The sequence below is a fragment of the Equus asinus genome, chromosome 6 (assembly GCF_041296235.1).
Source record: "Equus asinus isolate D_3611 breed Donkey chromosome 6, EquAss-T2T_v2, whole genome shotgun sequence".
Taxonomy (NCBI): Eukaryota; Metazoa; Chordata; class Mammalia; order Perissodactyla; family Equidae; genus Equus; species Equus asinus.
Window position 1 is genome coordinate 80,607,871 of NC_091795.1, and position 15,774 is coordinate 80,623,644.

A 15,774-nucleotide genomic window follows, 5' to 3' on the forward strand; every position below is an offset into this window, starting at 1 on the left:
TCAATCATCTGGGAGCTTCAGAAAATCTCAAGCTCTGAAACTGAATTAAGGTGGTTCTGAATGTTTAGTGCCTCCAGGCACCTGGTAGAAAAAAAGTCCTCTCTAGAGGAAGACATCATTCTATGCGTCAAATTATTTCCTCACATAGATGTGTCAGGCATACTATCAAACGCAATCAAGCACCAAAGAGGAAAAACATCATGAGTCAGAATCAAAGGAAACCACAAATAGAAACAGATCCATAGGGACTCTAATTAGAAGTTTCAGACAGTCTGTAAAGCAACTACGCTTAATCTTAAAGGATAGAAAAGCCAAGCTTGACATTGTCAGCAGGGAACTAGAAACTATAAAAAATGATATGACAATTTTGAAAAGAATCAAATAGAAATTCTAGAACTAAAAAAATACAATAATTGAAATTAAGAAAATGGTCAGGTTTAAAAGATTAGACATAGCTGAAAGAAAACTGACTACAAGGCAGAGCAGAAGAAACAATTAGGTATACAGCACCGATAGACAAAATGATGGAAAATAGAAGAGAGAAAGAAACATCAAGGATACAGTGAGAAGGCTTAGCAAACAGATAATGGGTGTCCCAGAAGGAGAGGAGAGAGAATAGGGAGAGGCAGTATTTGAAGAGATAATGGTTGAGAATTTTCCAGAACTGATGAAAAGACATCAATCCATATTCAAGAAGCCCAATGAATGCCAAGCAAGATAAATAAAAAGAACTGCACACTTAGACATATCATGACATTGCAGAATGCCAAAAACAAAGAAGAATCTTTTAAGAAGAGATAGCAGAGAAATAACATAAGCTTCAAAGGAGCAACAGTTGAATTCATGGCTGATGCTCAACAAAAACAGATGCCAGAGAATGGTGAATCAGCTCTCTCATGTGCAGAAAGAAAATAGCTACCAATCGACAATTCTATACACAGTAAGAAACTCAACATGAATTCACAAGGATGGGAAGAACAGGAGAGGAGAAAACAGTAACAAAATTCTGAAAGTTAGAGAGCAGACGGGCAAGTGAAAACTGACTTCAGACCAAGGAGAGTGGACTCCTAACCTGGCAGTGGGGAAAGTGGAGAGCCATCACAATCTACACAGCAAAATCTCTCACTCTTAAACATAAGGAGTGTTAAGACATTTAAGGAAAACCTCACAGTGAAAGACCAGAACAAACAGGAAAAACAAAACGACTTGGAGAAAACAGGGCAAGGCAGCAAAAAGAAAACAAGAACTAGTAACAAAAAAAATTATACTAAGTATCCTTAAGATGGTATTGCACCCATGAAACAAGATTGGGATGTGGGCAGATTACATGTCTATTGGCTCTCTAAGCTCCATTCTCACCCTTTCAAATTTTCCTCCATAACATAAGGGTTTAGAAGGCCACCAATTATGTTCCCAGACGCCCTTGCAGCTGCTTCTGGTTAGTTTCTGCCGAAGGAAAACGCTGTTGGGGCCTGGAAGGTGGGAGGAGAAAGGAGGCATTTTTCTTTCGTGTTCTGATAGTGGCTTTGGCAGCAGCAGCTGCCAGGAGCTTCCTCAGCGTCAGCGGGGCTGAAGCAGCAACAGCTGGAGCGGGGCCTCCCGATGTGGTTCATCGTGCGGTTCCACGGCAGTGATGCAGTGGGGGCAGGGCCGTGCTCCCGGCAGAGCAGTGGCGTGTGGGCTTCTAGCACGGCAGCTCCCGGTCTTCCCGGTAGTATCCTCTTCCCTTTTGCTCTCCCACCCCTCCTGAAATTATTAACCTGTCCCTTCCGTTAAATTCCTCTTTGCTTGAAATATCTAGATTGGTTTCTGTTTTTCTGAGCAAACAGTGACTGATTGGGCTGCTATAAAAAAGAAACATTCAAAAAATAAGAGTTCTTAGATATTAAAAATGTGAAAGCAGAGATTAAAAATTTAATGGAAAGGTTAGAAGATAGTGTTGATGAAATCACCCAGAAAGCAGAGAAAAACAAAAACAAAACTCCAATAACAATGTGAATGGTATTTCACTCCAAGCTTAGAGTAAACTGCGACCATATACAGGGTTATTATGATGTAAGTCACTTACTCTCATGTTACTGTCTAAACACTACGTGGTGCTGAGAGCACACGGCCTGCCTGGGATTTGAATGTGATGTGTACATGTGCTGTAATGGTGTCCTGGTTAGAGCAATTTTCAGAGAGCAGAGATGTGTCCATTTGAGGAAAACTATAATCTTCTAATTAATAACCCTCTGACAAGAACTTTAAAAATATTCAGAGGGAGGGGGATCCAAGATGGCGCCGTGAGTAGTCCTCTTTGTCTCTCGCCCTTCGAGTCTACAATTATTTGGACACTTATCGCTTGACAAAGGATATCCAGACAGCATCTCAGGACGTCTGAGACACCCACGCGACTATACATCGGAAGGCGGACGGACTTTCCTCCGGGAGGATGTGGAAATAGGTGAAAACTCTCCGACCCCGACGGGCAGCCTAGTACCCGCAAGCGGCTTTCTTCCAACGGACGCCCCCAGAGGATCCACGCACATCTAGGCCAGGAGCGAGAACACAACAGAGGAGCGACGGTGGAAACAGGTGACCAGAACCCTACCTAAACCCCCTGCAATTACTCCTAAACGCAGAGGGAAACTTTGGAGTTGCACACCTGAGCCCGCGGGGAGAGTCTCTCCCCGCCATTGGCGGGGGGATCCAGCCTGGTGCTCGGGGTGCCCGGAGGGTCCCAGAGAGAGACACGGAGGGCACGGAGGTCTCCCAGCTGCCGTTGCCCGCCCCGTGGGACTAGGGATTGCCGGAGACCTCGGAGAGGACCGGGGCGGGGGGAAGTTTCAAAGGCCGGTTCTGCGACCCGGAGGGGAAGCGCCGGAGCTCCGCCCGGGCAGCAGACAAAACTCTCTGTCTGCCGTTAGCAGAGGGACCACGCTGAGCATTCACGGCTCTGGGAGAGGCCCGGAGAGAATCCCAGAGAGCGCGGCGACCCCCAGCTGCCGTTGCCCGCCCCGTGGGGCTAGGGATTGCCGGAGATCTCGGAGAGGTCCGGGGTGGGGGGAACTTTCAAAGGCCAGTCCTGCGACCCGGAGGGGAAGCGCCGGAGCTCCGCCAGGCAGCAGACAAAACTCTCTGTCTGCCATTAGCAGAGGGGCCACGCCCAGCAGTCAGGGCTAAGCCCTGAGGGCGGGGCGACCCCCAGCTGCCGTTGCCCGCCCCGTCAGGCTAGGGATTGCCGGAGATCTCGGAGAGGACTGGGGCTGGAGAGAGTTCCAGAGACCCAGCTTAGTAGCCTAGGGGGAAACCCTACAGGCTCACAGCAGCCTTAGGGAAAGCCTCTGCACAGCACCAGTAGAAGGCACCCAGCCGCCAGCCACAAGGCTGGAAGACCCCAGGGCAAAAGCAGCATAGCTAGGTGTACTAACCACAGACTGTAGAAGATGCCAATAGCTCTCCTGCGACCCATAGAGGACAAGTGAGATTTGGTGGGTGCCGACAGCAACGGAGCGACAAATATAAGTGATCCCACCCCTGGCCGCTGGAAAAGCCCATAACACCGTTGCAGACCCCAAGGAGAGAGCACATCTAGGTGGGCTGCAACAGTAGGCACCTGCAGCCTGAAGCCCCCCTGTGACGGCCCCCACGGCAGAGGAGGGAATACAAAGGGCCACTGTGGCTACGAAGAGGGGCCCAGGCCCAGTTAGCAACTACGGACAGGGTTCCTGGTTGGTGAAGTATAAACAGCGGCTCCCCCCACCACAGCAGCTGAAACAAGTGAAAGGAGCAACTAAACTCTATCTCCATGCGGAGGCACAAATCAACAACATCAAGCAATATGAAAAAATACATTAAATCTCCAGAACAGAAAGAAAGTAACAAAGACACAGAAAACAATCCCAAAGAAAATGAGATATATAACCTAAATGATAACGACTTCAAAACAGCCATCATTAAGATTCTCAATGAGTTAAGAGAGAATTCTGACCGAGAACTCAACGAGTTCAGGAGCTATGTCACAAAAGAGTTTGATACGATAAAGAAGAACCAAACAGAAATATTGGAAATGAAGAACACAATAGAGGAGATTAAGAAAAATCTAGATGCTCTGAACAGTAGGGCCGATAATATGGAGGAAAGAATTAGCAATTTGGAAGATGGCAATATAGAATTGTTGCAGGCAGAGGAGGAGAGAGAAGCAAGACTTAAAAGAAATGAAGAAACTCTCCGAGAATTATCAGACACAATTAGGAGATGCAACGTAAGGATTATAGGTATACCAGAGGGAGAAGAGAAGGAGAAAGGGGCAGAAAACCTATTCAAAGAAATAATGGCTGAGAACTTCCCAAATCTGGTGAGGGAGATGGATCTGCAGGTGACAGAAGCCAATAGATCTCCAAACTTTATCAATGCAAGAAGACCAACTCCACGGCATATAGTAGTGAAGCTAGCAAAAGTCAACGACAAGGAGAAAATATTAAGGACAGCCAGGCAAAAGAAACTAACCTACAAAGGAACCCCCATCAGGCTATCAGCAGATTTCTCAGCAGAAACTTTACAGGCTAGAAGAGAGTGGAATGATATATTCAAAAATCTGAAGGACAAAAATCTACAGCCGAGAATTCTCTACCCAGCGAAAATATCCTTCAAATACGAGGGAGAAATAAAAACTTTCCCAGATAAACAAAAATTAAGGGAGTTCATTGCCACAAAACCTCCTCTTCAGGAAATCCTCAGGAAAACCCTCACTCCTGAAAAATCCAAAAAAGGAAAGGGGCTACAAAACCAAGAGCAGAGGAGATAAGTAGAAGGACAACAACAGAGAGTAGCAGCTCTACATCAGAACAGATTAAACCATGGGACGAGAAACAAAGGAAACTGAAGAAAACCGGAAAACAAGACACAAAATGGGAGTGGAAGGCCCCCACGTCTCAATAATCACTCTAAATGTAAATGGATTGAACTCCCCAATCAAAAGACACAGAGTGGCAGGATGGATCAAAGAACAAGATCCAACAATATGCTGCCTCCAGGAAACACACCTCAGCCCCAAAGACAAACACAGACTCAGAGTGAAGGGATGGAGAACAATACTCCAAGCTAATAATGAACAAAAGAAAGCAGGTGTCGCTATACTAATATCAGACAAGGTAGATTTCAAAGTAAAACAGATAAAGAAAGATAAAGAGGGACAGTATATAATGATAAAAGGGACTCTCCACCAAGAAGACATAACACTTATAAATATATACGCACCCAACACAGGAGCACCAAAATTTGTAAAGCAACTCTTAATAGAACTAAAAGAAGACATCAACAACAATACAATAATAGTAGGGGACCTCAACACACCATTAACACCAATGGACAGAACATCCAGACAGAAAATCAACAGGGAAATAATAGAATTAAATGAAAAATTAGACCAGATGGACTTAATAGATATATATAGAACACTTCATCCAAAAACAGCAGGTTACACATTCTTCTCAAGTGCACATGGAACATTCTCAAGGATTGACCATATTTTGGGAACCAAAGCAAACATCAATAAATACAAGAGAGTTGAAATAATATCAAGCATCTTTTCTGATCATAACGCTATTAAACTAGAAATCAACTACAAGAAAAAAGCAGAGAAAGGTGCAAAAATGTGGAGACTAAACAACACGCTTCTCAACAAACAATGGATCATTGAAGAAATTAAAGAAGAAATCAAATATTATCTGGAGACAAATGAAAATGAGAACACGACATACCAAATCATTTGGGATGCAGCAAAAGCAGTCCTAAGAGGGAAATTCATTGCAATACAGGCTCACCTCACTAAACAAGAAAAAGCTCACGTAAGCAACCTCAAACGACACCTAACAGAACTAGAAAAAGAAGAACAAACAAAGCCCAGAGTCAGTAGAAGGAGGGAAATAATAAAAATAAGAGCAGAAATAAACGATATTGAAACAAAAAAGACAATAGAAAGGATCAATGAAACAAAGAGTTGGTTCTTCGAAAGAATTAACAAAATTGACAAACCCCTAGCCAGACTCACCAAGAAAAAAAGAGAGAAATCGCAAATTAATAAAATCAGGAATGACAGAGGAGAAATCACAACAGATACCAATGAAATACAAGAGATCATAAGAGAATACTATGAAAAACTATATGCCAACAAATTGAACAACCTGGAAGAAATGGACAAATTCCTAGACTCCTACAATCTCCCCAAACTGAATCAGGAAGAAATGGAGAATCTGAATAGACCTATCACAAGTAAGGAAATAGAAACGGTAATCAAAAACCTCCCCAAAAACAAGAGTCCAGGACCAGACGGCTTCTCTGGAGAATTCTACCAAACATTCAAAGAAGACTTAATACCTATTCTCCTCAAACTGTTCCAGAAAATTGAGAAAGATGGAGAACTCCCTAACACATTCTATGAAGCCAACATCACTCTGATCCCCAAACCTGACAAGGACAACACAAAGAAGGAGAACTACAGGCCGATATCACTGATGAACATAGATGCAAAAATCCTCAACAAAATTTTGGCAAACCGATTACAGCAATACATCAAAAAGATTATACACCATGATCAAGTGGGATTTATACCAGGGACACAGGGATGGTTCAACATCCGCAAGTCAATCAATGTGATACACTACATCAACAAAATGAAAAACAAAAACCACATGATCATCTCAATAGATGCAGAGAAAGCATTCGACAAGATCCAACACCCATTTATGATAAAGACCCTCAGTAAAATGGGTATAGAAGGAAAGTACCTCAACATAATAAAGGCCATATATGATAGACCCACAGCCAACATCATACTCAACGGACAAAAGCTGAAAGCCATCCCTCTGAGGACAGGAACAAGACAAGGGAGCCCACTTTCACCACTCCTATTCAACATAGTACTGGAGGTGCTGGCCAGAGCAATTCGGCAGGAAAAAGAAATAAAAGGAATCCAAATAGGTAACGAAGAAGTAAAACTCTCGTTGTTTGCAGACGACATGATCTTATACATAGAAAACCCCAAAGAATCCACAGAAAAACTATTAGAAATAATCAACAACTACAGCAAAGTAGCAGGGTATAAAATTAACGTGCATAAATCAGTAGCATTTCTATACACTAACAATAAACTAACAGAAAAAGAACTCAAGAACTCTATCCCATTCACAATCGAAACGAAAAGAATAAAATACCTTGGGATAAACTTAACCAAGGAAGTGAAGGATCTATACAATGAAAACTACAAGACTTTCTTGAAAGAAATTGACGATGACATAAAGAGATGGAAAGACATTCCTTGCACATGGATTGGAAGAATAAACATAGTTAAAATGTCCATACTACCTAAAGCAATATACAGATTCAATGCTATCCCAATCAGAATCCCAAGAACATTCTTCACAGAAATTGAACAAACAATCCTAAAATTCATATGGGGCAACAAAAGACCGCGAATTGCTAAAGCAATCCTGAGCAAGAAAAACAAAGCCGGCGGAATCACAATCCCAGATTTCAAAACATACTACAAAGCTACAGTGATCAAAACAGCATGGTACTGGTACAAAAACAGGTCCACAGATCAATGGAACAGAATTGAAAGCCCAGAGATAAAACCACACATCTATGGACAGCTAATCTTCGACAAAGGAGCAGAGGGCCTACAATGGAGAAAAGAAAGTCTCTTCAACAAATGGTGCTGGGAAAACTGGTCAGCCACATGCAAAAGATTGAAAATCGACCATTCTTTTTCACCACACACCAAAATAAACTCAAAATGGATCAAAGACCTAAAGATTAGGCCTGAGACAATAAGTCTTTTGGAAGAGAATATAGGCAGTACACTCTTTGACATCAGTTTCAAAAGAATCTTTTCGGACACTGTAACTCCTCAGTTGAGGGAAACAATAGAAAGAATAAACAAATGGGACTTCATCAGACTAAAGAGCTTCTTCAAGGCAAGGGAAAACAGAATTGAAACAAAAAAACAGCTCACTAATTGGGAAAAAATATTTACAAGCCACTTATCCGACAAAGGGTTAATCTCCATAATATACAAAGAACTCACACTGCTTAACAACAAAAAAACAAACAACCCGATCAAAAAATGGGCAGAGGACATGAACAGACATTTCTCAAAAGAAGATATGAATATGGCCAATAGACACATGAAAAGATGTTCATCATCGCTAATCATCAGGGAAATGCAAATCAAAACTACACTAAGATATCACCTTACCCCCGTTAGATTGGCAAAAACATCCAAAACCAAGAACGACAAATGTTGGAGAGGTTGTGGAGAAAGAGGAACCCTCATACACTGTTGGTGGGAATGCAAACTGGCACAGCCACTATGGAAAACAGTATGGAGATTTCTCAAAAAGTTAAAAATAGAAATACCCTATGACCCAGCCATCCCATTACTGGGTATCTATCCTAAGAACCTGATATCAGATATCTCAAGAGTCCGTTGCACCCCTATGTTCATCGCAGCATTATTTACAATAGCCAAGACGTGGAACCAGCCTACATGCCCAGAAACTGGTGATTGGATAAAGAAGATGTGGTATATATACACAATGGAATACTATTCAGCCAAGAAAAAAGACGAAATTGGCCCATTCACAACAACGTGGATGGACCTCGAGGGCATTATGTTAAGCGAAATAAGTCAGTCAGAGAGAGACGAACTCTATATGACTCCACTCATAGGTGGAAATTAGTATATTGAGAAGGAGATCTGAACGGTGGTCACCAGGGAAAAGGGGGGGTGGGGGGAGGGCACGGAGGGGGAAGGGGTGTACCCACAATATGACTAACAAAAATGTACAACTGAAATCTCAAAAGGTTGTAATCTATCATAACATTAATAAAAAAAAAAAATATTCAGAGGTAGATAAACTTTAATTGATCGTTTATTTAGTTGCGTAAATAGGAGCTGATGCTGAACACAAAGAGGTTTTTCCAAAGGATTAAAATTTATTAAACAACAGAACTTGGTCCTTTCCTTTAGTTGGTCTCAGAATTCAGTTGACTGACACATCATTATTCGTAGTCCCCCCTCACATTTTCACCACACACAAAATCTAAAAATCTCCCAGTGGCACTTCCCATTTCTCTGGGAATCTCTCAAACTGCTTGCAGTTACAGCAGAAGGGCAAGGCTCTGAACGGCTCATATTCTACTCCACTGGAGGCAAAAACACATCACTCAATTCTCTTCTTGTTTAAATTGTGGCTGTTTGCAAACAGTGTACAAACAAAGAGCTTGACGTTAATGCACAAACAATACAGTATAGTCTCTGAACGCTGTAACAGTAACTTTGTTTTAAATTTTTTTCATTAAAGATTATTTTTATTATCTCCATAAAAAACTTACAAAAGTACTGTAAAAACATTGAAGAGGCACCTTAAAATCCTGGAATGGAAAATACTAAAGTATAAATTATGATACATCGTCTATGGTTAAAAATAATAAATTCTGCAAGCTAGAATTTCTGAATGATTTTGATAGGAATTTACTAGAAGGAACCAGAACATCAAATCTTAAAGATTTCTTTTAACCCCAAGTGAGTTTTTGAGAAGCTATAATTTGTTTACAGGCACAGTTCACATAGGAACTTGCCGCTGCCACTAATGATGAGATTAATCCGAAGGATAGAGATTGTATGCCAGACCTGCCAGGCTCTTCCACACAACTGACTGAAGTGGGCTTCTCCTATTTTTTCTCATGTTTTAAATAAAAGTAAATATACATATGGTAAAAAATTTAAATGGTACAGAAAGATCTAAAATAATAAATATCCTTTTCTCCCATAAACCCAGAAAGTCTGATGTCTTCAACATCATCAAACAATCCTATGAATAAATTGCAAACTGAAGTCAACCTTGGAGTCTCTTTATGTGAAAATAATTCTCAGGCCTTTGGAAGTGTGTTGATTTTCTCATATATTACTCCTGTTACAGAGGAAAGCCACCCAGTCTTCTCCTTCTTAAAAAACAATTACAAAAGCAACATGCACACTTTGCTCTGAGACAGCAAGTCTGGGCAGTGCTTCGTGGTCTGTGGATCTGGCCTGGCTCCAGAGTCCCGAGTGTCATCCCTGAAATTTAGGAATCATATTTACTAACAAGCCATTTTCAAAAGTAAGAAAATTTTCTCTTAATCAAAGTGAGATCACCTGGTCCTTGTGAAATGGAGAGGCTTAACTCTGTCAGAGATTTGGGTCATCTGGTCATTGCTTAATAGAAAAATAGCTTTATTTACCATTGTATGAGAAGGCATGTGCCATAGAGTCCCAAGCATTCAACCAAAAACCAGATCAAACCTTTTCTAGAGAACAAAGGGAAGGCGAGACAGCAAGGGACTAAGGATGGAGAAGGGAAATTCCTTCCGAGAAGCTCCCACCCCAGTGATGCGAAGCTGGGCCATCTTTCCCCACAGCGCACTCACTCTGGTGAGCAGGAAGGCTCAGAGACACGGGGGCAGGAGCTCAGCCGAGCCCTTCCTGAATGCCTCGGATCCTCCTGGCCAGTTGCACGTCCTTCGGGAAGAGAGTAACTCGGCCGGCATGTAAGGTGAGCAGATAGGCGTCCTCAAAGAGATGAACTAGAAAGGCTTCCGCTGCCTGGGGGCAGAAAGAGAAGTAGGACCACTAACACAGACAAGGGGGTATGGGCTGCTTTCTTCTTGGAGACCTGCTAAACTGTCTCTGAGGGCTCCAAGGACTGTAGGAAAGACTGTTCACAGAATAAGACTGAACTTTGCCTGGAATTCTGCTACCACCAAACAAGAATCCAGCCTCCAAATCCTGGGTGTTCCTTGTTGCTCTTTTCAAGGAGGCAAGATTCAGCGTGTGACACTCTCGTCAGCCCTGGGAAATTCCAGAATGCTTTCTCCCACACTCTCCCCTCACCCAGCTGTACCTTGGCCCTCTTCTTACCTCTTGTAGGGCCATCAGGGCCTGGGCTTGCCAATTGAAGTCCACACCACGAGTGAATGTAATACATATTTCTCTTGCCTGTGAAGGAGTAGGGTTAGGGAGCAAGTGAAGAGGAGTGGTGAGGAGTAGAGAGTAAAAGCAGAGACATTCAAGAGAAGACAGACTCTCTCCATGAGTCTGCACGAACCTTCATTTCCGTTATACCTTCCTGGCCCTTCATCTTAGGACCCAACTAGCAGCTGGTGTCAACTCCTGGGAGCTTCGAAATTGGCATGTCTCTTCTTGGTGGTGGGGAGAGGGGGAGGCAATCTCCCAGGGTAGGACAAGGGATGAAGGGCTGGATGGACGAGAGGGTTCCTATTTACATAGTCAAAGAGCACAGTCTTATAGGTGGTAGGGGTTAGAAAAGAATTCCGTAAAGAACTGGAAGGTGCCTTTGGCGGGCTCGTGTTTTCAGAAGACAAAGAGTCCCCTACCAGGTGAGAGAAGAGGTCCCTTGGCTGTCTGGGCAAGAGACAATAGGGTCCCCAATACCTGGGAAATTCAAAGAAAGGAGGCGGCATGGGGGTGGCGGGCAGGCCCCTGGAGCTCACCAGGCGGCTGAAGGGGTACTTCCTCAGCAGCAGGTGCGTGCTATTCTGCAGCTTTCGGATCTCCCTCAGCACCTTCGTGGACCTCCGGCGACCAGACGGACGGGAGGGCGCGCCTGAGTGAAAGAGTCGGGTCAGGAAGGGAAAGTGCAGTGGAAAACAGGTGGACCTCGCAGCTTGGCTGTCACACTGTCAAATCACTAGACCGCAATATGTTCCAAAAAAGCAGGGATTTTTGTCAATTTTATTCACTGCATTTATCTTCAGCAACTGAAAAACAGCAGAGAGGTGCTAAATAACTATTTGTTAAATGAGTGAATGAATGATCTCTGAGGGTCTTACTGACCCTCAACAGTAACCCTTTGAGGGTATTATCTTAAATGCTAACTCTATGTGCAACCTTTCCTGACTCCTGAGGGCTCACCTCCCTCCTCTGGGCCCCACAGTACTTTGTGCATCTTTTCTATCTTTTCCACCTAGATTGGAAACTCAGTTGTCTTGTTTTTAGGTCTTTTTTTTTTAGAATAGGAAGGAATCTGAGAGATTATCTGGTACAGTTCCCTAGTTTCAGTTATCCTGAGGCCCAGAGAGGTGAAGACAGTTGGCCAGAGTTCATTAGTGGCCAAAGTGGGACCTCAGAAGTGGCATAACTCAGTGCCAGGGTCAGGCCGCTGGGCTATGGAATCAAAAGTTTGGTTTTAGATGTGTTGGGTCTGACACACCCAGGAGCACGCAGCTGGAAAGGCAGTTGGATACAGGGATCTTGGGTCAGAGAGATCCAGGGTAGAGACGTCACTGTGAGAAGAGCTGTCGGTGTATGAGTGACGGGAAGGGATGAGACCTGGGGAAGGGAAAGGAAAGCAACACAAGGAAGCCCAACATGATGCTGCTGCAGAGAGGAGCACAGTGTGTAGGCTTAAGTCCGGTTATTTTAAAAAGGCTAAGGATGGAGGGCAGTAGAGAGAAATGGGGAGCATGAGGGAGATGGGGATGGGGGGACAAGGAAACATCCCTGCCCTTTTCCTTTAGGCTGGAAATAGCAGAGCACATTTGTGGCATGCCAACGTGAGGAGTGAGGAAGCAAAAGGTACGGAAGAGTCCTTGGGAAGAATGGAAAAGCAGGACTGGTGGACCAGTGCAGGAAGGCTGCCAGAAGAGTCGAGCGTCCATCTGGGATAAAACATTTAGGGTCACTAGGAGTAGAAGGATGCTTATATATGGGAAAGCAGCAGCAAACATCATACTTAACAATACTCCCATTAAAACGACGAGACAGAGGTGGCCAAAACACTGCTCTTATTTCGACGCTATTCCCAGGTCTCGAGTACAATAATAAAATGTATAAAAATGAAAAGGAAGATTCAAGTCATTATTTGCAGACCATACAATAGCCTACTTAAAAATGTCAATTGAAGCAAGTGAAAGACTATTAGGATGCACAAGAGAATTCAGCAAGTTTGGTTGGATGCAAAGGTTACCTGTGTTTAGGAAAGACAAAAAATCGCATTCGCAGCAGCGGCATCCATAACTAATCTATACTTTTTCGCCCTGCTTTTAGCTAGGTAGCAGAAGACAAGTAAAGCCGCTGCTGCCTCAGCCTACAGTCCCTGCCCGTGGGTCTCCCACCCACCAGACCACAGACCGGCCTCCTTTCGGCCCTTCACCTCGGGGAGGGAGCAAGGGGAGAGCACCGCCTGACTTAGAGCACTGTGGCTAAGGCCCAACACAGCCACCCACGGAAGAGAAAAAAGCAAAAAACTTGGAAGGGCACCTTCTAAAAGTAGAATTGTTGTTTGAAATCGTCACAAAAAGCAGCCTCTGACTTTGCAATTTAAAAAAGCACAAACATTGATTTTTAAAAATCCTGTGTCTGCTGGAGCAAGCTGTGTGACCTTGTTCAAGTCGCCTGGCCCGTCCGCGCCTCGGTGTTCTCATCTGTAAAATGGGCACGCCATCACGTTGCGACAATTCACGCCGAGTTTAACGAGCTCCATAACGCTAGCAGTGTCAGCAAGAATTGGCACTAGGAGCCGGCGGTCCGGGCCAGTCCTTGCTCCTCCCCGGCACGGCCTCCCCCAGCCCCCGCGCCGAGCCCGAGCCGACGGGGAACCGCACACCGCCCTGTCCCCGCGCCGAGGAGGCCGGCGGACCCGGAGTTGGGGGCTCCGGCTCAATCGCAGGCTCGGCTGCACCCTCGGTTCTCTCGTCCGTGGAATGGGCCCGCGAGCCGGCCGTGACAGTCACGGCAGGGGTGGGGGAAGGGGCCGCGGCCGATTACCTGAGGGGGGTCCGGGCCGAGGCCGGCCGGGTGTCGGGCTGGCGGCGCGCCTCCTCGGGGTTTCGGGCTTGCGGATCCGGCGGCGCGGGCCCATGGCGGGCGCGGAGGGTTGCGGCCCCGCGGCTCCTTGGCGGCCTTCGGGGTCTGGGGACTAGGCTGGCGTCCGGGGGAGCCTGGGAGCGACCCCACTCGCTGCCCTGCCAGCGGTGCTCGGCAGCCGCCTCACACCCAAGCCACTGCCGGCGTTTTTTAAAACCCGAACGCAGCGACTCTCAGTGGCTGCCTCTGGAACGCCCAGCGCAGAGCGGCTGCGGGAGGACCAATGAGAACACAGGCCGGGAGGCGGTCGGCGGCGGTGATAGAAGGACGGGGTGGAGACATGGCAAATCGACGGGGAACTCAGCCAATGGAAACTCGGAGAGGGAGGCCGGCACTTCTCCCACCCTCCGCTCGCGGGTGGGGGCGCTCGCCTTGGAGGGATCTGATCTCTGTCCTCGGGACCCCTCTGGTGCAAAAAGGAAAGCTCGATTCTGAAGATATAGATGGTGCGTTTGTAGAATGCGCTTCTCTACACAAATCGCGTTGCTCAGACATTTTATGTTTTGCCCTATCAACCAACCGAAGTCTTTTACCTTGGATTGGGGATCAGAACCTGAGAATAATACCCTGTATCTTGATCTTGGTGGCTCTTTCCTCTCCTAACATTTCCTTTATAAGTAAAAGTAAACGAACACTATTTTGTACTGACGACTTTGGATGATTTTGTGATGCCCAAGGCGACATCCCCCTTGGTTGTTTCAGAATCCTGGTGAGAGTTCCAGCCCCGCTCGGGAAGGTAGCGACTAACTCTCAACAGGCAGACAGACCGAAGCGAACTAGGTCGGCAGTCGGGCAAGGACTTGAGTTTGCCCGCTGGAGCTGTGCTTGGGGATACTCAGTGGGTCCACTGGCCATCGGGGGTGAGAAGACCCACTCTGTGGTGGCGACTTACACAATAGAAGATCCTACAGCCAAGGGCTCTGCGATAGGAATCTCCTCCTTGAACGGCTGTTACACTCATCCACTCCACCATTTCTCTCGTCCAGACTCTAATTAATCAAAGGCTGTTTTACTGGTCTCTGTCTGCAGTACTTCCTAACGCTCATCAAAGCTGTCTCCATATAACCACTAGGTTATCTTTCCAAACAGCAATTTGGATCATGTCACTCCCTTGCCTAAAACTCTCCACTGCACTCTACTGTCTAAGGATAGAGTTCTAACGCCTGAGCAAAGTCTATAAGGCACAGCACTATCTGGGCGCCTGCCCACCTCTCTGGCCACTTCGGTGTTGCATGCTTACCGCCAGGCACAGTCCACTTACCTGCAGTTCTTGAACATGTCACCTTGTTATACACTTACATGTTTCTGTGCTTTTTACAAGCTGTTCCCTCCTCCTGAAATACTTCCTCTTCCTCACCAGCGCCCCCTGCCCCACCAGGAAAGACTCCTGCTCATCCCTCAACAGCCCGCTCAGGTGGAGCTCTGTCTGATAGTTGTAGACAGTTAGCTGACCTCTCCCGCACTACCTCCCCTGCACTGCACACGAAGGCCTCTTACTGCACACCATACTGTGCTGGGACTCTTTCTTTACACTTTCATTTCTCCTGTTTTCTTTGATGGATCCACAGTCCTTGGAGCACATTAGGTCTCGATAAAGTTTGCTGAATTCTGGGATAGAAATCCCTTCTGAAAATTCTCTTGACAAGTGTTCTTAATGAAGAAGGGTGATTTAACTTTTATGGCTACATAGGAACCCCCTAATGACCTTGAGTTTTGAAAGGATGTAGTCAACAGAAGGCCAGAGGGACTCTTAACCAAGGCAAATATGAAAGAACGGCATCAACCTATAAGTGGGTCAGGGAGGTGAACACATGTAGGAATGCTGAGAACTTCTCCTCTATAGGTAGTCAAGGTCTTGAGAGGTA

General features: G+C 45.3%; 1 protein-coding gene across 3 annotated transcripts; it reads right to left on the reverse strand.

The window, feature by feature from the left end:
- Nucleotides 1-8,897: 8,897 nt before the first annotated feature.
- CENPA (centromere protein A) lies at nucleotides 8,898-14,054 on the reverse strand. 3 transcript variants are annotated; one of them, XM_014850318.3, is made up of 5 exons: nucleotides 13,811-14,054; nucleotides 11,536-11,648; nucleotides 10,943-11,020; nucleotides 10,453-10,627; nucleotides 8,898-10,102 (listed from the first exon to the last, which is right to left on the reverse strand). In XM_014850318.3, the coding sequence occupies exons 1-4, from the start codon at nucleotides 13,902-13,904 to the stop codon at nucleotides 10,493-10,495; spliced, it is 420 nt and encodes a 139-aa protein (XP_014705804.1). In that variant the 5' UTR covers nucleotides 13,905-14,054; the 3' UTR covers nucleotides 8,898-10,102; nucleotides 10,453-10,492. The 3 variants fall into 3 exon arrangements, with proteins under 3 accessions (XP_014705804.1, XP_044628037.1, XP_070368521.1); XM_044772102.2 differs by having other exon boundaries at nucleotides 8,898-10,240; nucleotides 13,811-14,040; XM_070512420.1 differs by having other exon boundaries at nucleotides 8,898-10,627; nucleotides 13,811-14,040.
- Nucleotides 14,055-15,774: the final 1,720 nt, after the last annotated feature.